The 26154-nt window shown below is 40.7% G+C and overlaps 1 protein-coding gene across 1 annotated transcript; it reads right to left on the minus strand.

Moving 5' to 3' along the window:
- Positions 1 to 1061: 1061 nt before the first annotated feature.
- LOC126474544 (uncharacterized) lies at positions 1062 to 14205 on the minus strand. Its single transcript, XM_050102017.1, has 3 exons — positions 13717 to 14205; positions 11978 to 13033; positions 1062 to 1157 (listed from the first exon to the last, which is right to left on the minus strand). The coding sequence occupies exons 1-3, from the start codon at positions 14203 to 14205 to the stop codon at positions 1062 to 1064; spliced, it is 1641 nt and encodes a 546-aa protein (XP_049957974.1).
- Between the last annotated feature and the right edge of the window lie 11949 nt (positions 14206 to 26154).

The following is a 26154-nucleotide window of genomic DNA, read 5'->3' on the forward strand; positions in this document are numbered from 1 at the left end:
GACTCGCAAGATCTCACAAATGGTGGAGGTTTCTCCACTTGAATCCAAATGCACTCAACTTAAAGCTTGCAGGATCCGGTTTACGACGAGGTCGTGCACCCTCGTGACCACAGTCCTACGATCTGGCAGTCCATGTGGGCCGCCAGCGGTGCTGGTGTGTTCTCGCACTGCAAGGACCTGACTCCTCCTGAGTCCTGCAACCGAACTGCACACTGACACGACCAGGAAGAACAACAACGTCGCCCCAAAGATAGGGCCACAGTTACTACATATCGATAACCGCCGCTGCTGCCACCAGCGGACATGCAATGCTTGAGTAACCAACTGGTGCCAGTCAGCACGAGAAGAACACAAACAACCGCAACCATGTCAACTAAACGATATGGTCTGGCCTCCAACAGAGGACAGAACCCTACAAACAGCACCAACGCAAGCCGCAGCACAGCTCACCATTATTAATACGAGATATCGCTACCTACACATCTTTTGTTACTTTGAGTGACTTCAGTTATAATGATTGATCTTGAATAATGTCATGTCATGTATGCTGATGTCTTGTGATAAGGTACGTGCCTGGAAACCGGAAGGTCGCGGAATGGAATCCAGGTAGGATCATGAAATCTTCAGTCTGCCTACAATCAATGGTGTCGAGATCCGTCAGGAATGACACGTGGTCCGCATTCCACGTTAAACTGGAGGTGCCGTATCCTCACTGGGATCTCTGGTGTGGATCGGGGACACGCAACAGGCCACTGAGCAACGCGGAATTATTGTTATTAGTTTGAATAATAATTACTATTTTAATTTATGTATTACCAGTGAATAGCATACATAATAAAAAAAAGTATCTCTCTCATACATAAAGCAATTTTCGAAGAATAAATGCAGTCGTTTGTAAGTTTCGTGCTCCTAAAATCAGGTACCAGAGTAACAGCTTTTCTGAGCTCACCAGACCATACGCACTATGCTGGGTGACCTAGTGGCACAGGGAGAATTACAGCAATTAAGAACTAACTGTAAGATGTCCATCGTCAGTCACTCCCACAGACAGTTTCTTCCAGTTAGCAGTCGACATCAGCTTCACTGCTTTCTGCAGCTTGGTTATGCGTGAAATCATTCAAACTGGTGGCTTTCCTTAAGGACGTGGAGAAACTTTCCTGCGGAAGATCTGATTACTAATCATTGCAGTTATCTGGCACCACATCCTGTGCAAGTGTCCACAAAAGTTCAAACGCTAGTGGCAAAAATCAACAAACTACCTGATAATTTCTCAAAAAAACTAAATTACAAAGTGTTACAAGACCTGCGACTGTAGTTTATTACTGGATTACCCATTTAACGTTGTTCATTGCATTATGAATTACTACCATACAAAGCTCAGATGTATCCGCAGGATCCTGTCTGAACCATGATTCTCCACGTGTGTTAGTCCATACTACGCACTCCAAACTTGCGTAACAGCTCCTATGTCTTTGTGCACGTTCGGGAATGAACATTTCATATTGCAATAGTCAATTCTCCTAGTTAATGATGAAATAACTATGGTTGAATAATATAAGGGCCCGTCAAAAAGTTTCCGTTTGAAGGCCGTACACTTTAGAATCGGTACGCCAACCAACAAACTCACCGCGAGCATTGAGACAATTATCTCATGCACGCAACTGTTTGAAGACACCCGTTTGGTAAAATAACGTATCCAGTTGTGTGATGAAGGCCGTAGCTGCCTGCTGCACATCCTCACGCATTAGGAATCGACAATCCTTCAAGGCCTTTCTGAAGCGACCGAAGATGTGGTAATCACATGGCAGGTGTTCGAATGTTCTCGCTTCTCTGTAATGGATGAGGCTGGCTTCCCAGATTGACCGGCATTATGCATAGAACCTCGACCAGCACGGAACCTGGTGCACCATTCCAAAATTGTGATTCTTGACAGCCCCTTACACATTCTTCATTCCCCGATGTTTTATTTTTTCCTTTACTGTATTTCTATGTCCCCTCCCCCCCCCCCAGAGGGGGGTGGGGGCTGGAAGTAGCACAATACGCCGCTCTGCAGCCTACAGAAAAGTTAAAAAACAGAATTAGGATATATAACAATAAAAGCAGGCGACAAAACGGTGACTGTTAAAAACTGAAACAAGGCGAAACAGTTGCGAAGAAAATATAAAAACAAAAGGCCGGTGATGCTTATTAAAACACATACTAAGTAGACAGACACAATTAAAAAACACGGCGACATCTCTGGTTTCTGTTCGCAACAGTTAAAAGCGCACCCAGCGACTGTATGGTGGTTGGTCGCAACACTGACAGGGGACGCGCAACACTGAAACGCACTTTAAACAGCGCTATAGAGGCGACACGGCGGCAGATGGGGGCAGTGGGAAGACCTAGACCGATGAGAGGGAGAAAGGGGGGAACCGATGGAGGGAGAGGACATAGAAAAAAGGGGGGAGGGAACACGCGAGAAGGAGTGGGGAAGGCAGTGGAAGGGAAAGCGAAAGGACTCAGGAGAGAGAAGGAAGTCAGAGAAAGGGTAGGCAGGGAAAAACAGGATGGAAGGGGGGAGAGGGAGGCTGGGAAAAGGACAGAGGGAGGGAGGGAGAGGGAGGTGAGGATCAGAGTTGATAGGATAGATAAATGGAGGAAGAGAGGACATCATCCAGGAGGGGGAGTTGATGGAAACCACCTTGGGAAAGGAGATGAAGGGTGTAGAGGTGGATGGTAGGGGGGACACAACAGTGAAGGAGCAGCAGAGAGCAGGGGTTGGAGAGTAGAGGAGCAAACAGGAGATGAGGGGGATCAAGTCAGTGGGAGGTGTAGAGGACACAGATACTTTCTAGGAATACAGATGGGGGAAAGGAATCAGGTAATAGAGGATCCGCGTGGTGGACAGGAGGCGTATATGGAAGGTAATGCGGAATCCATCATGCTCGAGGATCTGGAGGGACTTATAAAATTTGAGTGTGGAGGGCGGATATCCAGGTGGGATTGGCATAACAGAGGATAGGACGGATTAAGGCTTTGTAGGTGTGGAGGATGGTAGAGGGGTTTAAGGAATGGGAGGTGCTTGTGGGCTTTGGATTGGATGGAGCAGAGGTGAGGGATCCAGGTGAGGTGATGGTCAATGGTGAGGCCAAGGTAGGTGAGAGTGGGGGAGAGGCGGACAGGACGGACGCAGATGATAATGGAAATATCAAGGAGCTAGAAGGAGCGAGTTGTACGACCTATGATGATTGCCTGGGTCTTGGAAGGATTGATTTTCAGGAGCCATTGGTTACACCATGCGGCAAAAAGATCAAGGTGATTCTGGGGAACACGTTGGGCCTGTTAAAGGGTAGGAGTGAGGGCAAGGAAGGTGGTGGCATCGGCATACTGCAGGAGGTGTACTGGAGTGGGGAGGGGGTTGGGGCATATTTGCTGTGTAGAGGAGGTAGAGGAGAGGGGAGAGGACAGAGCCCTGGGGCACACCTGCGGAGGGCTAGAAGGTGCAGGAATAGGTGTTATGGATGGTAACGTAGGAGGGGCGGCGAGAGAGGAAGGAGGCAATCAGATGGACGTAATTGATAAGAAGGGCGTAGGTCTGTAGTTTAAATACGAGACCGGGATGCCATACATGGTGGTAGGCCTGCATAGGCCTTTTCGAGGTCGAGGGATTCTCCGATGGATGTCTACTGGTGTTTGTCCTTCAGCAGCCAAGAACAGAATAAGAGCACGTTGATCCTATTTGGACAATATTGTAATAACAATGGCATAGTTCACGTTCATTTACCGCACACACTTCGAAAAGACACGAATGCCACACTAATCTCTTGTCTACATGCGGATGCTTTGTATACGTGCTTCAGAGTCACGCTATGTTGCATATACGCTGCAGCAATGCCCTCAGGCGGAAACTTTTTGATCACCCTTATGCTACAGTATATTCAATAAAAACATTCTCTGTCTTGTATAGTTAACGGCTTTAGTTAATAACAAGTACTGGCGGTTTGAGGCTACATCGGTAGCTCATTCTAGCCATAGCATCTTCAACATCCGTTCTCGTATTTTCAGCTATCCCCCTCCGCTATCAACCTGAGCGTTCCCACCTGTCACTCAACTGAACCTCATGCTCTCTGCATCGTCATCTACATCTGTACTCTGCATACCACTGTGAAGTGCATCATACCATTCTATTCATGTAAGGAGCCCAGGAAGAATGATTGCTTAAACACCTCCGTACGCGAGCCCTTCGGGAGGGTTGAAGTATGTTCATAGATTCCTCACTTACAGCTGGTACTTAAACTGCTTTGACGGAATAGTATATGTCTGTATTCAAGCGTTTGCCAGGTTAGTTTTGTCAGCATCTCCGTAACTCTCTCTCATTGGTCAAACAATCCTCTAAGCATACATGCTGCTCGTCTTTGTACACGGTGAAAATCCCCCATTATCCTACTTGGTGAGGGTCCTACACACAAGAGCAATACACTGCGATGGCACTAGTTATCTGTAAGCAACCTCCTTTGCAGAGTGATTGTATTTTCAAAGTATCCTCCCCATGAGCCAAATTCTGCCACCCATGTGTAGCTAGGACTGAGCCTATGTGGTTATTCCATTTCACATTGTTGCACTCAGGTATTCATATGAGTTGACCGATTTAGATTGTGACTCAATGATACTGGATAATAGGAAACTACGTTTCTTTGATTTTCGAAGGGCACGATTTTACGTTTTTGAACATTTAAAACAAGCTGCCATTCTTTGCAATCTTTTGAAATCTTATCAACATCTGACTGAAGATTTGTACAGCTTTTTGCAAAGAGTATTTCACTTTCCTCTCGTAAGTGACCGAACGAAAGTAATGCTCCTAAAGAGTCGGCTACTTGCGTTCTTTACTAACATTTTATCTAATAGGCAAAATGTGTGTCTCCTTAGAAGGCCTGTTAAAATGAAGTGATTAAAATAAAGGAACAAAGCACATTAGTTCTGTAACGGAGACATAAAACATTCCCGTCATATACATTTTGAATCAAATACAAGGTTTTTAGGACAAAAAAATTCTAGCTGGTAAAGATTCGTATCTTGAATCACTTGTGATCTCAAATTCCATTATTACAATCGAGTTCTTAGTTGAAGTTAAACTTCCCAATTTCCAGCTGTCGTTTAAAGAAATTATTTATTGTATTTTCTCTTCAGCTTTCATTTACTAAAGTCATCTGCCCTTTGTGGTCAATGTTTGTGCCACTGATATATAGTACAGCGTACTTTACGAATATTCTCTACCAAAAAGCACGACTATTTTACTACTATGTCCTTTTTACATTTCATGTTAATCGTAACATCAGATGAATTAATTGATAGGACATCCTGGGGCATCAAACAATTGTCAATTTGGCAAAGGAGGGACGTGCAGGGGATAAAAATTGTCGGGAGAGCCCAAAGCTTGACAGCAGTAAGCAGTTCCAGATGGATGTAGGTACCACCAGCTATGCAGAGATGAGGCGGCCTGCGCAGGATACACTAGTGCGGAGGAGTGGATGAACCCAGCCTTAGAGCTGAAAACCACAACAACTACATTGTCAGTTAGATCTTTTTACTATGATAGTTTCTTAAACTACAAAAAATCCTTTATAATATCATTCAGCCAAGACAATAAACTTTCGAAGTAACAAGTAAACATTGGTAAACCGTCTTATTAAAAAAGCACATCCACATTTGTAAACGCAAATTAATCTCGGACGAAAGAAGCACATAAACACAGAAAAATTTAATTTTGCTTTATATGTTAGAAGCACAAGCATTTATAACATACAAGATATCTTTTTAATATTTTGAAAGTTTATGTTTTAATACTATCATTGAAGATATAATTAGAAAAAATTATTTGGATGTACACTGGTTTTGTGCCAAAAAGTTGTGCATAAAATAAATGCCTTTTTTTATTTGTAAAAGCAAAGCTGGTTTCTGTTTGTGGGATTTCCTGCCCTACAGAGTGGTCCGTAGTTGTGGAGCCACCCTTGTAAACCAAAGCCAGATAGATTAACAAGAAATTAGCTTCTAGTAAGGTGGTCATTCAATAATCACCACATTAGATGCAACTTGTAACTCTCATATGGAAATTGGGTCATGTAATATATCGAACAAATAGATACTTACACGAGAAAAACTTTTGTGTCTTTAATTTGATCATATAGTAAACCAGTTGCGACCGAACCGCCGAATCTTTCCATCAGTAAATGGGGTATGTTCTCAACTGACTTGGTTGTTTTAACCCCCTCCACTGACAGAATGACCCGCTTCCTACTTCCGTATGTATAAAGCCGATACGGACTTGTAGCTGTCACGCCTTTGCGCTTACTGTTACGTATTTTAACCGTAAATAGCTCAGTCCTAATGGTAAGAGGTAGTAGTGGATTCACGTTATTAATCTTTGAATACAGCACAGCTGCCACAAGCTCAGCTCACTTTTACTCCACTCCTACCCTCGCCATTGCACCACATTAACTAGGTGCTACATGGACCTTGCTAAATTCACTTGCGTATACATTTTTGACCGTTACTCGCCAGTATTTACCTATTGGATTAGTACACTCCTAACCGGACTATTTCTCAAAGAGCTGTGATGATTGAACGGGTTCGATCCACGGCCTACAGTGCCCTACAGTTCACACAGTAACACTGCCTACCTGACCCACTTAACTTGGTAGTGAGCTTATGTATCCAATCACCACTGCTAGCAGCAGTGGATAATCCTATCAGCACGACGAGAGCAGCAGACTTACCGTCGAATCCTCCTGAAAATACTTATAACCACGGTCGCCAGCTCTGAAGGAGCAAAAGAATAAATCAATTTTTTGGCTCGTTTCAAAGTGAAACGGCTTGAGTTGAATTTTAAACTTAATTCTGAATATTACTATTTCTGATCATTCTAGGTGATTCTACAAAGCAAATACTCTCTCAATTTCTGTGAGTTGGCTTGGTAATTACCACCAAGACAATTTATGCAACTTAGGTTAACAAACTTCTACCCTTCAACTTATTTAATGATTTTGGATATTACTCTTTGGACATTTGATATAGACTTAGTTAAGTGACTTTACTTGAAAGGTTACTCAGAAAAATTTAAGAAACTATAAATAGGCGACTCATTCTGGTGTGACCATTGCTCTTTTCAACATTCTTATATGCTAAAGTATTCTACAACCAAAAGAATTGTAAATGAAAGAGGCGATGGTGGCCTCAGTCTGATTTCACTACACTATGTTTCAGGTTACTACACTTTACAATGAACAACATGCGTCGTAATTTTACTCATTACTATATTCTGTCCTCTGCACTTGCATAAAAGAAAACTGGTATTCTTCTTTTACATGTATATGAAGTTCGACTTAACAATTGCAAGCAGTCTTGCCTTGGGTAGACGTGTCGGTGCTGGTGGTGGGATGCAGGTGGCTAACGCAGCTCTTCACGCCTCATGCCCTTAATGGCGGCTGGAACTACGAGCTGTAGCACTCGTATAAGCTACTGCACGTCCGCCATGAAATCTGGGCGCAGGAACTCTTACAATCAGCCCCAGTGGCATAGAGACGGCTTTGACAAACATTCGTCGCGTTCTACTCCACAAACGGCGACGATATTCGCCTCTTCGCTGTTGCACAATCACTTTTGCGTAAGCACAGTTACGCACGTCCGCTCACGTCAACACTCCCCAGGCCATTCCATTGTTCAGTCCCTGTGTCTCCAGCTACCTCTAGCTACGCTCGTATCACCAAGAGTGGGGGCGTTCCCCTACCACCTTTTCACCGAAATCATTTAGTATTTAAGAATATTTATATTTATTACCCTGGAGTTCATACCAGTCATAATAATTTACTACTAGCGCTTTATAACATTAAATCATACAGTAATAACTTATAATTACCAAGAAAAAGAATACATTTGACTCCGAGAGCTTAGTGCATTGTCTGAGAGGCAGCGCTAATTCCCAGTTTCGCCAATAGATGGCATCAGGGTGCACTCCCTGGCAGTCTCACACCAGCGCGCCCGTTTCCGACGCGCGGGCGCCAAATTACTGTCAGCCCACCATTATTTCAGTTCCGTTACACATGCCCCACTTCTTATTGAAGTATCTAACAGTGATAATTCAATAAGAAGTCTCTCCTATAATGAATCTGAAATTTTCGTTAAGCTTTTTACCAAGGGTTTTCCCTTTCTTACTGATACACCTCGGTACTTATATTACTTATTTAAAATTAAACACCAATTCTTTCTATCTTTCCTGCTAAACATTACATAAATGATTTACATATATTCTTTACAATTTTCTTACATCTAAACACAGTACACTTTAAACATCTTTTTTACAAAAATTTTAAATACACTTCTTTTATCTCAGGCAAGTAAAACACACGTTATGCGCCTATTACTTAATAGCCCGTCCTTTTCACTTTACCTCCTCACTTTTCTACCTCTTCCACAACACTTATTTACACATCTATTAAGGCTTTCTTAGAAGCTCAGTCTTTCCCAGTCTGTTTAGTCTCTACTTAAACTAGAAGTTTCATTAGAATACTGCAACATATTTTAGTGAACATTTACCTTTCACATAGAACAAAAGAAACAAAACTATTTACATATTGGTTTACTTTAGTATTTATTTATATATTTAATTTCAATCTGGTAGAATTCGTGGTTCATACCTTTTGAGATCCACTATGTTTCTTACTCCCAGGCGTTTGCCTGTTAATGGGTACTCTAAATAATAAGCGTTCACATTGGGTATGGACACTATTTTAAATGGTCCATTATATATATATTTAAATTTGCTGATCTCGTTATTAATTTCACTTGACTTTTCATGTGTTTTTACAAGAACGAGATCACCTATTTTGAATTTAGGATTCCTTACTTTTTCGTCATGACGACGAATTCTCGCATCTGCTTGTTTTCTCATCTTGTCTTTTACTAAGTTCTTTTTACTATCATAATCTAATTCAACTCTATCTGGAAATTCTAGTAGGTCTTCTACTAGACTTTTACTTCTCGTCTTTTTCAGGATTTCTTCTGAAGTAAATCCAGTGCTCTCGTTTGTTAATGACTTCATGATTTCTTCGAATTCACTCACATACATGCCCCACTTCTTGTGGTTACTATGGCAGTACGTCCTAAATAACCGACCTATCTCACGCATATATCTTTCTGCCGGATTGCTTGATGGGTGATAAGCTGAGATATGGACCACTTCTACCTGTTTCTCAGTTATCCCATCCTTCCACATTTTTGAGCAAAACTGAACACCATTATCTGATAGTATTCTCTTTGGCTTCCCTTCTTTCACAAAATAATCACACACCATTTTATCATACACAGCTCTGGCAGTAGCTTTTCTCAAGGGATATAGCTTTATATACTTTGAGAAAAGTTCAACTGCTACAAATATGTATACAAAACCCCCCCTGGTTTTCGGTAATGGTCCAAAGATATCTACTGCTACTATTTCTAATACTTCATCAGGTTTTATTGATTGCATGGGCCCTTGACTAGTTGCATTTGTTACTTTTGCCTTTTGGCATAGATCACAAGATCTTATCCTCTGTGCTACCCTTCGTGCCATGTTGTTAAAGGTAATGCATTCATCTAACTTATCGGTACACTTCCGTGCACCACAATGGCCATATGCCAAGTGAACATAATCTATCAGCACTTCTGTGTGTTGTTCCGGCCAACATACTCTCCACTTCCCTGGATTATTTAATCTTTGAAGATACAGTACACCTTTATGTATTTTATATGAAGCCCTTATGTTAGTTGCGTCCGGATTGTCAAACTTGACCTTTACCGACTTGAGTGCATCATCATCACTTTGATATCTTCGCATATTCCGACATATTTCCCTAATTTTTTCTCTTCCTTCCGCTTTTTTGAAGTAATTCACCTCAAAAACATCTTCCCTATTCTTTACACTTTCTAGTGTCTCACATCCTTCCGGTAATCTCGACAAAGCATCCGGTACTGCATGTTCTTTCCCTTTAACATACCTGATCTCTATATCAAATTGTTGTAAAAACAGCGCCCATCTGGTCAACCTGTTATGTAACAATCTGCAGTCCTTCAAAAATATTAAAGCTTTGTGGTCTGTATGGACCACAGTCTTATGTCCCCATAAGAAAAGTTGAAATTTCCTAAAACCCCATACTATAGCTAAAGCCTCCTTCTCTGAAACCGTATAGTTTCTTTCGTACTTAGACATGGTTCTACTCGCAAATGCTATTTGTCTATGAGTTTTTTCCCCATCTATCATAACCTCCTGAAATATGGATACTCCCAATCCATAATCTGAACTATCTGTTGCCATGTGGAATGGTTCACACAGGTCAGGGTGCCATAACTTTATGTTTTTAGCCAAATTGTCTTTTAGCTGGTTGAATGCTGTTTCACATTCCTCAGTCCACATATACACACTGTTCTTCTTAAGTAGGTTCTTCAGGTGTGGGCTATTGAACACCTGATCATCCACATACTTACGATAAAAGGAACAAAGTCCTATAAACGACTTTAGTTGTTTTTTATTCTTGGGAGCCGGACAATTACTTATTGCTTTGACTTTATCGGGATCCTTTTCAATTCCCTCTGGTGTTACTATGTGACCTAAAAACTTTATTTCTTTCTTCACAAACTCGCATTTTTTCAGGTTCAGGGTCATTCCTCCATTAATTAAAGCTTTGAACACCCTGTCGCATAACTCCATGTGCTCTTCCCATGTCCTTGTAGCAATTAACAAATCATCTACATAAACCGTGATTAGCGAACTAAGTTCACTCCCTAAAATTTTGTCTAAAGCCCGAATGAACACTGAAACGGAAGTATTTAGGCCAAATGGTACCACTGTGAAATGGTAGCATTTGCCATTGAATAAAAATGCCGTGTACTTCCTAGACTCCTCACTTAATGGGATTTGCCAGTATCCTGCAGTTAGGTCTAAACTGGTCATGTACTTTACACCATTAAACTTCTGCAATAAATTATCTATGTTCTCTGGACGATCCAACTCCCTCTTCACTACTTTATTCAGAGTACGAGCATCTATCACTATTCGTACACTTCCATCCTTCTTACCTACTATCACTAGTGGGTTATTATATGGGCTAGAACTCCGTTCAATGACCCCACATGAAACCATTTTATCTATTTCTTTTTGAACTGCTTCTTTCTTAGACACGGGTACATTATATGGTGGTTTAAAGAAAGGTTCATACTCCTCTACCTCCATGCAGTATTCATAATTTATCACTCGTCCCGGGCTGTCCGAAAATACCTCCTGATTTTCTTTCAGAATTTGCCATAGATCCTCCCTTTGGGCATTAGATAATCCTTCCGTTTTTTCCACTACATTTCGAAGGAGTGTCTCCTTATTTCCATCTTCAACTATCTGCCTCACCAGACACCAATCGAATTTTTGACCTATTCCTGAATCATGATCATCTCTAAATTCTACCCATCTCAGCTGGTTCTCTTCCATTACTCTAGATGATTCAAATGGTATTTCTAATACCGCACTATCAACTTTACAAACTATTATCCCTTTGTCACAATCTATAATTACTTTCTGTTTTATTAACCAGTCAATGCCTAAAATGATCTCGGCACTGAGCTCTGGAACTACTAAAAATGCACTCGAAAATAGCTTGTTTTTTATCTTAAATTCCATCATCACTTGATGTTTAACAGGTTTACTACATTTCCCTGTCGCCCCTATCACTTTAACACCTGTTACTGGCATCATGACTACTCCTCGTTGCTCTTTGATCATCTCAAAAAATGCGTGCGAAATAGCACTTATTTGAGCACCCGTATCCAACAATACATATAAATCGTATCCACATATATTAATGGGTAGGATTGTTTGCATCCTATTGTCCTCTTTCATACTTTCTTTATCTTCCCATAATAAATCCTTTTCCACCGCCAAGTCTTGCCATATTATTTTTCTGGTTTTTATACTGACCATTCCATCTGGAGGTTTCTTTCTCCCTTTCATCCTAAATTCTTTCACCACTTTTTCCAATAGTCCTTCGTCTAGGCTCTTTAATGCCATCTCGTTCTCATTCGAATCTGTCATGCCTGAACTCTCGGTTGCAGAATCGGAAACTTCCTCTACTTCTTTTTCTCCCTGGATGCTTTCTGATGATTCTGACGATAATTCCTCCTCCTTAGAAATATGACCTTCTTCGGATTCAAATAATTCTTGCAAATTATAATCCATTTCTCTTCTTTCCCTTTGTTGGATAGTACATTCGCCACTCTTACCTTCATTATTTTCCCCTACTAATGGAATTACAGTCTCACTCAACTCATTTGCTTCAGTACTACAGGGATCACAACACTCTTTCTCTTGGTTAGATACACTTTCTCTAATTTCTTTAAAAGAATCTTCATCACAGTCATGTACTCTTGCTGTCACTAGGTACACATCATAATCGGTATGGCTCTCTAACACTGTCATATTCGGGTCCAAACTAATCACTTGAGTGGAAGATCTTTCTAATTGTGCTGGCTGGCTTTTGAGCTGATGTACATATTCTGCATACGAGGTAATTTCTGAATCGGCATGCGTCTCTGCACTATGCCCCTTTTTCTTATCCACCTTTTCCTCTTTAATTACTTCTCGATGCGATTCGTCGACTATTCGTACGAACCTTTTACCATAAGTCACATCACTCCTACCTTGCCCCTGCCTCTCTGCACAGTTGCCATCCCTACTGACAAACAACGCCTTCTCTGACTCTTCCTTCATCAATTCGTCACTCTGACCTCGAATTGTACTTATTTCATTCACGTGAGCCTTCACATCCGACCGATATTCTTTTCCTACTTCATTTCCCTTAATAATTCCTCTCTGCTCTCTCTCCTCTGTTTGTGTCCCTGCATTATACTTCGCAAAGTTTCGTTTATGTAACTGCTCTTCAGGCGAACGACGCACTATCCTACTATAGTACTGACTACTCCGATCTTCCCTATATTTGGGCCATTTCATTCTTCCCGCGCGCGTTAGGCCCTTGACCTGCGCGGTATTTAGTTTTCCTGATTTTGATAATGCATCCCGTTTCCCTGATAGTGTCCTCTCCCTCGCTGAGAGTTACCTCCTCGACCTCTTCCTCTCATCATGTTAATTTGCGGTTCATTCCTACCACCTTTTACTATTCCATTCTGATTTCTGAAACCTCGAAACTCTCTAGTTTCACGCCACCTATCTTCATTCTCGATTTTTTCTAAAAATTCATCGAATGTTCGATGAGTGCCTCCTACATAACGCTTTGAATCGTCAGGTAGCTTTTTCCACAACTCCCACACTATCTCCGATTCTGATCTACGATCTTTAAGATACTCCAAACGCTTGAACCATCCTTCACAGTATTCTTTAATGAGCCCACGCCCATGTTCTGGTATTCTGGCGACAACGAATTCTCTCCACAACCTATCTCTCTGTTGTGTGCTCCAGAATTCCTCAAGGAACTTTTCTTTGAAGTCTGTAAACTTCAAATTGTCGATATCCAAATTCAATCCCCAACGTTTAGCATGACCTGCTAAAGCGTCTATTACTAAATTAATTTTTTCTTTATCCGACATGTCTGTTGGTAAGAAACGTTCACAATTTTTTATAAAATCCATTGGATGCCATCCACCTTGTTTCTTTTGAGGATCGTATTTTTCCTCCCTACTCAGTATTTCCGATTTTTGCATTACCAATGGGATACCACTACAGTTAAGAAACGTCTGATTCTGAACTTGCTGACTTATCAATTTTATCTCATTACGCAGTGTATTTTCCTGCTCCTGCACACATGCATCAAAACTCAACATGGTATTGCGCAGTGTTTCAATATCAGCTGCCGTTTCTTTAACAATCTCTTTCTTTACAACTGGTACTATCACCTGTAATTTACTTTCAATTATCGGTTCTAATTTTTCACTAACCAAAGGTTCCACTGATTTCTCTATTCTCTGAATTTCGGTATCAAATCTTTTCTCTATTTCTGTGACTTTTCTCTGAACATTTGTTATTTCAGCCCTAATGCTATTTACTGATTTGTTTACCTCTGTGATACGTTGGCTTTGCGTATTCAAAATATCTAAATTGGCTTTTATTTTACCAGATAGGTTTTCCTCCAATTGGGATATATGAATAGCCATTTCTGCTTTCAAACTAGCATTCCCTTCTCGAATTTGCGCCATCATCCTATTTAACAAAACTTGTTAATTCCATATCCTCTCCCTTGTGACTTGCATCCACAGATACATTGGGTTCACTTTTCACTACCTTTGGTTTCACTTCCCGTTCCTCCTGTCTTGTGGGTGTGGATTCATCTATAGGATTTTCCAACCCTACAACAGTATCTATGGTCCCTAACTCTGGGTCTGACCTTGTAATGTTTTCGTCTTGCTTGTTACTATTCGACTCCATCTTATGCTGCTGTATTTCGTGCCTAATAGAAATGTTTATTAAACCAAGTATTACTTGTTTAACTCCTACTATTGGACTTTCTTTTGCTGCTTTTCGGGTTGTCGTCTTGAACTTACCAATTGTGGTATATTTGCCTACAACAGAATTTTAAATTTAAAATTTTCTTGAAACTACAAGTTTATATAAAACACTTTTATTGCAGCCATTATTCTACAAACTTGGTAAGTCCTGTCACGGTCGCCACATGCGACCGAACCGCCGAATCTTTCCATCAGTAAATGGGGTATGTTCTCAACTGACTTGGTTGTTTTAACCCCCTCCACTGACAGAATGACCCGCTTCCTACTTCCGTATGTATCAAGCCGACACGGACTTGTAGCTGTCACGCCTTTGCGCTTACTGCTACGTATTTTAACCGTAAATAGCTCAGTCCTAATGGTAAGAGGTAGTAGTGGATTCACGTTATTAATCTTTGAATACAGCACAGCTGCCACAAGCTCAGCTCACTTTTACTCCACTCCTACCCTCGCCATTGCACCACATTAACTAGGTGCTACATGGACCTTGCTAAATTCACTTGCGTATACATTTTTGACCGTTACTCGCCAGTATTTACCTATTGGATTAGTACACTCCTAACCGGACTATTTCTCAAAGAGCTGTGATGATTGAACGGGTTCGATCCACGGCCTACAGTGCCCTACAGTTCACACGGTAACACTGCCTACCTGACCCACTTAACTTGGTAGTGAGTTTATGTATCCAATCACCACTGCTAGCAGCAGTGGATAATCCTATCAGCACGACGAGAGCAGCAGACTTACCGTCGAATCCTCCTGAAAATACTTATAACCACGGTCGCCAGCTCTGAAGGAGCAAAAGAATAAATCAATTTTTTGGCTCGTTTCAAAGTGAAACGGCTTGAGTTGAATTTTAAACTTAATTCTGAATATTACTATTTCTGATCATTCTAGGTGATTCTACAAAGCAAATACTCTCTCAATTTCTGTGAGTTGGCTTGGTAATTACCACCAAGACAATTTATGCAACTTAGGTTAACAAACTTCTACCCTTCAACTTATTTAATGATTTTGGATATTACTCTTTGGACATTTGATATAGACTTAGTTAAGTGACTTTACTTGAAAGGTTACTCAGAAAAATTTAAGAAACTATAAATAGGCGACTCATTCTGGTGTGACCATTGCTCTTTTCAACATTCTTATATGCTAAAGTATTCTACAACCAAAAGAATTGTAAATGAAAGAGGCGATGGTGGCCTCAGTCTGATTTCACTACACTATGTTTCAGGTTACTACACTTTACAATGAACAACATGCGTCGTAATTTTACTCATTACTATATTCTGTCCTCTGCACTTGCATAAAAGAAAACTGGTATTCTCCTTTTACATGTATATGAAGTTCGACTTAACAATTGCAAGCAGTCTTGCCTTGGGTAGACGTGTCGGTGCTGGTGGTGGGATGCAGGTGGCTAACGCAGCTCTTCACGCCTCATGCCCTTAATGGCGGCTGGAACTACGAGCTGTAGCACTCGTATAAGCTACTGCACGTCCGCCATGAAATCTGGGCGCAGGAACTCTTACAATCAGCCCCAGTGGCATAGAGACGGCTTCGACAAACATTCGTCGCGTTCTACTCCACAAACGGCGACGATATTCGGCTCTTCGCTGTTGCACAATCACTTTTGCGTGAGCACAGTTACGCACGTCCGCTCACGTCAACACTCCCCAGGCCATTCCATTGTTCAGTCCCTGTGTCTCCAGCTACCTCTAGCTACGCTCGTATCACCAAGAGTGGGGGCGTTCCCCTACCACCTTTTCACCGAAATCATTTAGTATTTAAGAATATTTATATTTATTACCCTGGAGTTCATACCAGTCATAATAATTTACACAGTGTCCCTTTGAGCAAGTTTTTACCAGAGAGATAATCCCAGACACATTTTTAGTTAAGACAAAATACTGTTAGTCAAAAAAGATATTAAACATAATGCATCATCTGTTGCTATGGTACAATAAAAAAAGTGAGTTAGTGTTACGCTCACTCGGTGCTACTGTAACCCACTCCGTCACGTCTTCATGAAAGAGAGGTAATATTATGTTGGGACAAACTAAACTCAATGAGTATCTCTAGGGCAGACATTCAGGAGCATGTGGAACAAATAAAACAATAAATTAAAAAACTTAATTCAGAAAGTGATACAGTAAATATACAAGTTATTGAGGCGTTATAGCTATTGAAATATTTTTGATCAGCATTGTGTCCAGTGCTGTCAACACAATATTACTTAATGGAACACACGACCATCTACATCGTTCTTCGCACACTGTGAACATACACTACCTTGTTTACCCCACAGTAATGATGTAAACTTAGCAGGTAAAAATATTTAAAACTTTTTCCGACCAGTGGACAGTAGTTACCCGCAAATGGCCAAAATAACCTCAGCTTACGGTAGTTTTATTCATTCTAGAGTTCTGCTGCATTTTGTACAGAGCAAGGCAAATGCTGGTAACAACATCATGAAGGTTGAGTATGTCCTCGACGTGCTCTCTAGCACGTTGTAAGATTGTTGTTAAGCGCTTCATCCATTCCTCATTACATAAGTCAACGCGAGTACCGGAATGCCATCACAAGCATCAACAATTCGCTCTCTGAGGTGTGCACAGTTTCTGATCTTCACTGCATAAGCAATTGCCTTCACATCTCCCTGCAGTTATAAATCTAATGAACTTTGAATCCGGAGAATGTAGCACTCATTCCTCCAGACGTCTTTAGTGAAACTGGATGTTCAGATACAGCCGGAAAGTAAATTGTTAATTTCTGAAAAAAAGTTGAAAATGTCCCGTCCTCAGACAGCAGCGACGGAGACACATTATCCTCTAAAAACTGTTAGTTGCCGTCATGTGTCCTCATAAGTCTAATGCAAATTTTGTAGGTTCTACAGTGATACTCCTGAAAACTTCCAAGTTCAGCTACGTGATAATCTGCTCAAAAACAGTAATCTGCAGCATAGTGACCTTATTGTAGTTGCCAAGTTAGTCATGACAGCAACACTCACAACAGTAGCAGTTTGTATGCCTATTACCTCAACATGTGATGAAGAGATTGAAAGAATGTATAGTAAGATAAAAGAAGTTATTCAAATTGTTATGGCAGATGAAAATTTAATTGCTGTCAGGGACTGGAATTAGTACGAAAAGAACGAGAAGGGAAAATAGTAGAACATGGGCTTGGAGAGAAATGAAATGGCAAACAGCTGGTTTGATGCTGCTGTCTAACGTGTGCGAGCATCATCGTCTTTGCGTAACTGCTACAACCTGTATCCACATAGCACAATTTAAGTACTGGTAACACTGAATTTACAAATCGTGAAAGAATCTGGAGACACTGGAAGTTTTCAAATACGTTCCGTATTGATAAGGCAGAGAATTTGAAACTGCATTTTAATCTACAACATATTTTCAGGGACAGATGTGAACTCTGACCATAATTTATTTGTTATGAACTGTAGATTAAAGCTGAAGAAATTGCAGAAAGCCGGGAAATTAAGGAGATGGTACTTGGACAAGCCGAAACAACCCTATGGTACCGACATTTTCGAAGGAAGCATTAAGTAACGACTGACTGAAACAGAGGGAAGGAACACAGTAGAAGATAAACGGGTAGCCTTGAGAGATGAAATAGTGAGGGGAGCAAAAGATTCAATACGCAAAATTGCAAGTCCAATAGAAGTCCTAGGATACCGCACGAGATACTGAATATATCCGACGAAAGGATAAAGTACAAAAATGCAGCAAATAAAGCTCACAAAAAGGAAATACAGATGTTTAAAAACTGAGAACAATAGGAAGTATAAACTGGGAAAGCAGGAATGGCTAGACGAGAAATGTAAAGCTGTAGATGCAGGCATGACTATGAGAAAGGTCGATGCACCGTGGAGAAAACTTAAAGAGACTTTTGGATGAAAGAGAGTCACACAGACCGCAAGCTCTTGTTAACCAATTAAAGGAAGCCAGAATGGTGGAAGGAATACATAGTGGGTCAACACAAGGAAAACAGATCAGAAGACTGTGTTATAGACAGAGAAGAAGAAGAAGAAGAAGAAGAAGAAGTAAATTAGTATAGGACGGGAGATACGGTACTGCGAGAAGAATTTGACAGAATTATGAAAGATTTAAGTCGAAACAAGTTCCTTAAGTACATGAAATTACTCCAAAAGTATTGAGATCCTTAAGAGAGCCCGCCATGACAGAACTATTCTGCGTGGTGCGTAAGCTATGGAAAATAGGCTACAGAAAGCCAAACCTACGTGTGTAGGATTTGTAGATTTAGAGAAAGCTTTTGCCAAGTTCCAAAATGAATTTCTACTCTGTAGCGGAGTTTGCGCTCATCTGAAAGTACCTGACAGGTTAAAAGTGTTTGACAGACCGGGAATCAGACCTAGTACTTCTTCCATTCACAGGAAAGTGCTCGTCTAATGAGCTATCCAAGCACGACTGACTATCCGCCCTCACAGCTTTACTACCACTAGTACCTAATCTCCGACCGAACTTCACAGTTCTCCTTCATATATTGAGGGGCTAGCACCGCTGGAAGACAGTTGTAATGTACTCTGAAGTTCTGAAAGATAGCAGGGGGAAAACACAGGCGACGAAACTTGTCTATAGCTTGCACGGAAAATATTGCATTTGTCAGGGGAGAAGGACTTGAAAGGAAAGAAAAAGCTGAGAAAGAAGCGAGACAGGATTATAGCCTCTCCCTGATGTTATTCAACTTGTGCGCTGAACAAACTGTAAAGGAAACCAAGTGGAAATCTGGAAAAGGAATTAAAGTTCAGGGAAAAGTAATAAAAGCTTTACAATTTTCTGATGGCGTGGTAATTCTACCTGAGACAGTGAATGACTTGCAGGAGCAGTGGAATGGAATGGATCATTGTTCGCAAGAGATTATAAGATGAACAGTAACAAAAGTAGAACGAAGGTAATGGAATGTAGCCGAATGCTGATACAATTAGACTAGAAATTACACTTGGAAAGAATGAACATCTAATGAAAATTTCAGTGGTAAAAGGTTTTTTCTGGATGTATTTATATGTAATGTACGGTTTTACGGCAGTGAAACTTGGATGACAAGCAATTCAGACAAGAAGAGAATAGAATCTTTTGATATGTGGAGCTACAGAAGAATGCTGAAGGTTGGGTTGGATGATTAAGTAACTAATGAGGAAGAACTGCATAGAATCAAGAAAAAAATAAAGTTTATGGTACAAGTTGGCTACAAGAAGGAATCAGTTGGCAGGACACATCTTGAGGTATCATGACATCGTCAGTTTGGTAATGGAAGGAAGTGGAGGGGATGGGGGGGGGGGGGGAGGAGGGTAAAAATTGAAGGGAGACACCGAGGCTTGGAAACAGTGGGCAGTTTCAAATGGATATAGGTTACAGTAGTTATGCAAAGACGAAAATACGAGCACAGGTTAGAAAACAACATCAAATCAGTCTTTGGACCGAAGACCACAACAACAACAATTAACTTCCAAATTTCGCAGCTAACTTTAAGAGAATAAAATAGCGTGGAAACTAAATTATCTTCAATACAACAAGGATTTCTAGCAATTGTAAGCTATGTTTAACACAGGATGCTTTTCAGTTGCTTGCGTGAGGTCCTGCCCACATGGATGGCGGCCTGAACAGTAGCGTTCCAGTCAGGTAAAGGCCCATACGCACATGTAGACCTACCAACTGTCAACAACAGATACACGAGCAGAACTTGCAAACAACAGGAAGCTGAATAAGGGAAGACAGAAAGGGAAAGACTCTCCATTAAAAAAAAATAAAAAAAATAAAACACTTTCAGAGAATAGGGGAAAAGTAATGAAAGAAACGTCATTCCCCTCTGCACAACATACTTATCATGCAAAGCAGCCTATATGTCAGTAGTTGAAAACCTTTTTCACCCATATCTACACTCCTATCTGAACTAGGAGGTTCTAACATCAACAATGATGATTTTGAGATAGCAAGTAGTATGTTTAACAAATTTTGTTGAAATCGAGGCTGTGATTTAGGAGGAGATGCTGAATGTACACCCAGACACACATACTTGCAATTTTATATAGATCTGTAGCTTACTAGTCTTTTCTCCATGGTTTCACCCACATAGGCATTTGACACATATATACATTTCCTCCTCCCCCTTTCTATGTCCACCTCTTCATGGCCATTTTTCTGTGACGGAGACATGGAGTGTTTGTTTATTTCAAACTGTAATTGTTAGTGAAAAAATTAGAAATGTCTTTTCAGCGCCATATCGTGATAATGTCATCCCCGTGTAACTGAGAGTGCCTCGTAGAAATTACGAAGTATTCACAGACAGAATTATGCAATTTTAAGAGCACATCTTTAGCTACTTCATCCACATTATGGAAAGTAGCAAACAATATACACAATTGACTGTACTCATAATATTTATTTAACTTAAGACCTGATTGTATCCAATGTTTTTCGTTACACCTCCAGGTGATAGGATATAGAAGTAAGCGACGAATAGATATCCATTGGAGAAACACAGATATGACAAATACACTGCACATTATGTAATAGATTGCCCATCAGCCTTATTTATGGTAACCGAAAATACAGGCCGCACAGAACATTGCAGACTGGTATGTTTGCTGGAATAAGTAGTATTCGTGGGATGTACACTGCTGCACACTTTCCGTTTCCTGTTAAGATGGCAGCCTCGCTCTTATTCGTATTCCTATTCCCAATCCCATTGTGGCAGCAGTGTAAGATGAATATGGACAGATGCAGTGCGCAACCACTACCGCTCGTTGCCTGCCTCACTACACCAGGAGAAGCGAATACGAGGTCTACTCAAATAATTGCGGAACTTTGCCCACAGTTTACTTATTGTGCATGGTCGCCTTCTAAATACTCTCCTGCACAACTGATAAAGCGCTCTCAACGCCCTTCTGGAAGCAGTCTTGGTACAGCTCTTGCTGGATCGATCGTAGCACCGTCTGCGAGTTTTCTTTTTTCTCGTCTATCATTAAAATCTTCGTGGTCGCAACACGATTCGATAGTACCATCAGCAGTCTGCCCCCGTGGCATGAATTTATGATGAAGCTCCTGACATGCGCGTCGCCCGTAGACGTAGACGTCGAAGGGCGTCCTGACGAGGGTCATTTTTAACTTCCGTTCGGCCATTTTAAAACCGTGTGAACCATTTGTAACACTGGATACGGGTTAAGCACTCATCGTCGCAGGCTTCCTGCATCATTTAGCGTGTCTCTGTAAAAGTTTTCTTCAGTTTCACGATAAATTTAATGCAGAAGCTCTTCTAACTCTGTCATCCCGGAATTCGAAAACTGTGCGACACAACGTTCTACTCAATACAGCACTGAACAATAGCTAACAGACATACAACAATGAAGCTTCTGGCAGTCACACATACAGGATACAGGGTACTTTTCCAGCTCCATTTCTTTCAGGCACTGTTTATAATGTATGTCTTACGTATTTTTTGTTGATATCAGGTAATGGAGCACACTTTCTAAGTATTTTGAATATTTTTGAACTGCTGAGCGTTATTAAAAAATTACAAAGAAACTGATGCATTTTTTTCCAAAATGCTTCCTCAAATTGAGGTACAATTTAATCCAATGTTATACAGTTGAAGGAGACCAAATTTTTTCCAGATATGCATGACATGATGGCCGAGGTACTAGACGTATTTAATTCCACCTATTATGTATATTTCAAGGATAAAAGAATATCACATCTTCCATTTTAATTTTTATGATTTTTTCCTAATAAAAATGTTATTTTTTCTATAATTTAGTTGATTCTGCAATAAAGCTTAGGTCTACGACATAAGAATGGACTATTGCAAGTTACAGAAAAAATTAGAGCAATGCTTTATAAATTTTAGGAAACATTTGTGTCTGAACTCTGAAAAATACAACTTGTGGGAAATTGCGAATGAAGATATGAGTCCAATTAAACGGTGCCTCGGGACATTCCTGAAGCATAGTCTTCATCCTGCAGCATTTCTTCATCTTCAAGCGTCCTCTTGGGATTCCTTTTAGCACTTCTTGTTTCTTTCGTAACTTGAAACTCCATCATTGAAACATATCACTGCATCTAGTACACCAACTTTTATTGTATTTAGTCCTACAAAAATATTCTTGGGTAATCTTTCCAATATGCAATGGTCGAAACTTCCATATGTATTCTGATTCCCCCCCCTGAAGACATTTACTAAGAAAAACAGGGTCACTCAGGTCTCTTAAAATTAGTTTTATTTCATTCATAACAGGCTCAGGAAGAGAATACTTATGATGGCATATTTGACCACATTCTTTTGCTTTTTGGTAACCACACCAAAAATCTGCTCCTTTAAGGCAAAGTCCGTGAACAGGGTGTTGATCTGTGGACAACTTATGAAAGTAGGTGGCCCATACAGCTTTTCTCATTGTTGTGACACCATTCAGTGCAGTTCGTCTAATGGCCAGTCCATAATGACTTTGAAGAAGGTCTGTTTCAGTTTCTGTCAATCTGCCTGGGCCAGACAGAGATTTTTCCATCAGATAGCAACTTTACTTTCATTTCTCTTCGTAGCTTCCTCAGTCTTGCACCCATCTTTTCGACATGTCCACAACACTCCAGTTTTGTTACCAAGGTATCACCATAAACACTGAACTCATTAATTTTATAGAAAGCTTTAGAGTCCCCATCGCCTAGGTACTTCGTGCATCTAACGTTATAAACGGGCACCGATCTCTGAAATATTTTTAGGGGTCCATCACACTCCATACCTCCACTGCAACCATCATAATTCTTAGAACACTGATGTTCAATATATCCTTGAGTGTTAACATGGCAGGTGTGGCAGTACTTAGATAAGCACTCAACATCAACAACTTTTCCATTCTCCAGAGAAGCAGCATTTACAACACCATTCAAGGAACGATGTCCTAGACGTTGCCATGTTCCATCAAATGCAACAGCAGTGTCCCTCGTTCCACTAATGTTTACAGTTTCTTCTACTGCACATTTCATAGATGCTTTAGACACAACCGTCAAGGCACCTAAAAGTATTTTTATGTACTTTCTGAACCTACTGGGAGGAGGAGGAAGGTCCATCAAACTACAAAACGTTTGAGCAGCTTCTTTCCTTTTCCTATTGCACGCACTGCATACACTAACTTCAAATTCACATCATATGAATTATGCACAATATTCGAAGTCATTTTCGGGGTAGATTTATTGCAAGATCTACACAGAACAACTAATTTTGACGCTAAACCCTTCCTCATACGTTGTTTTTCAGTTATTTCCAGACAGCCTACACCATCACATTGTTTACATTTCACCACTTCCTTTATCAAAGAAGATAAGATGCCCACAGAAACAACAAAAAATCCATTACAAGCAGCGTCATTGTTAACACAAAAATTTGAATCACCAGGAGGCGTGCCATGTGAGAGTTTCTTCCCTGAAGATCTGATATATAGGTTACTTTCAACAGTGTGGCTTGCTTTCATTGTGAATTGGTTAGCACGGAATTTCCTTTTATTTAATTTCTTGATGCGTGGCATAGTTCGTATTTATTGCACACTGAAGTATATATGTTCTTCCACAAATATAGGTAGCACTTGGGCAACAAACATTTAGTAACACATGAACAAACTGCTTCAGCGAAACAAAAGTAAATACTATCAAGGATAATCATTTACAGACACTATAAACCTGCATTGTCACCAACATATACGATACAATGACTGGAAACAGAAAGTGCACAGTTCTTTTCGAAATAATACTGGTTTCTGTAATAAAGGGGGTGTAGTGGTACACGTGACTGTAACTTTAAAATTTGGTATATATAGGACATTTTTCATTTGAAACCCTATAATGTGTATATCAACGTAATCAGGAAAGACTATAGAATTTAATAAAGTCATTAAAAAATCCGATTTTTCCATCATTTATAAGTACCCTGTATCCTTAAAAACAGCCGTGTGCAGGGATGCCAACCGCATTTCGCTCCAACACACGATTGATGCGAAATTACGGATGTTTCGGAAAATTTTGAACAGACCTCGTATTTGTGAACGTCTCTGTCGAAACGACTCAGTGTCCTGGTGCTGCGCTGACTTTGCTATGGAAGCACTTCAGTGTTGCTGATGCTATGTTGGCAGATATTATTTTGATGTTGTTGTCGATAGAAATCTAAAGTTGAAAGCTGTCTTCAGTGTTCCCAGCTGTGAGCGACTTCATTACGCTGTATCGACTGTTGGAGTGCATTGTCGCCACGGTTTATGTATCCGTGGCCTATTTAATGTGTGTACCATATGTCGGTCGATTTTCTCTACCCAAATCTCTCTCTGTCCATCTCTTCCACCCTCATCTCTCTGGATTTTGCCACATGTTGGTCCGAAGACATTTTAAAAACAAGATATAAAAACATCCGAAGTAATAACAATTGCTAAAAACTGTGTAATTTACCTTTGTTGTTCCAATGCAGTACAAAATCCGGTACTACTGACTCCGGCTGCCACCTGCTGGGATCGTTGAGAATGTGAACCAAGTGACAGACAGCAAACGCGTAACCTATTAACATACGGTATTAGCGGCCCACCTCGCCAGCGTCAACGCACAACGAAGCAAAAAGTAAGAACGTGTCTTACCATATATGATGCCAAAGCACGCTGGAGGATACTACAAACCTGAAAAAATGCGAATGCAGCTTCAGTTCCAAGTAGTGTCTTAGACCAGTTCTGAAGGCATTTGACAAATTTATGTCAAGTCACATTTGCATGTAGCGTGTAAAATAGCAGAGAATTTTGTAATGGTAAAAGTGAAGACAAGTAAAATAATGCTGTACGCTTAGTTATAAGACACGTTTATGTAAGACATCAACTTACTAAGCTTAGTTAATGAGAGAATCAACAGTCTTGTAAGACCATTGGCAATGTCTTCTGCCGTATACTACCACAGTATTTTATTGCCGTGTATTCAGTAGCTTATTGCGTATTCCTGCACCCATCTTCTGTTTCTTCGTATAGAAAACCGTGGTGTGTCGAACGCATATATAAAAAGTAAATCGGTCGTAGACATGACACCTAACCAGCCAAAGGGCCGCGGGATTAGCCGAGCGGTCTAGGCGCTGCAGTTTTGGACTGTGCGGCTGGTCTCGGCGCAGGTTCGAAGTCCTCCCTCGGGCATGGATGTGTGTGTTTGTCCTTTGGATAATTTAGGTTAAGTAGTGTGTAAGCTGAGGGACTGATGACCTTAGCAGTTAAGTCCCATAAGATTTACACACATTTGAACATTTTTTGCACTGATTTGGCCGGACAACATCGTGAGCTACGGACACGGTGCTGTCGCGCGATAACGTGGCGTACAAGAAGGTGCGACGATCTGTAGCAGATTTACGCATCCAGTGGACATCTAGCCTTAGGCCGTTCTTTTCACAATGCCACAAACGCTTCTCGCAGATTGAACGGAAACGAGCGAGACAACCGAAGCTTAGGGGTATGCAGTTGTGTCCATGGGGCAGCATGAAGACTTCGTGTGGGAGCGTGTGCCAAAAATACAGGAAATCACAACATTTAGTTAATTAGTTCCATGTTCCATAGATCATTTGAGCGATTCTTTTATCGAAATGATGCGGAACGAGTCAGTTCACAAG

Source organism: Schistocerca serialis, chromosome 4 (genome assembly GCF_023864345.2).
Source record: "Schistocerca serialis cubense isolate TAMUIC-IGC-003099 chromosome 4, iqSchSeri2.2, whole genome shotgun sequence".
Taxonomy (NCBI): Eukaryota; Metazoa; Arthropoda; class Insecta; order Orthoptera; family Acrididae; genus Schistocerca; species Schistocerca serialis.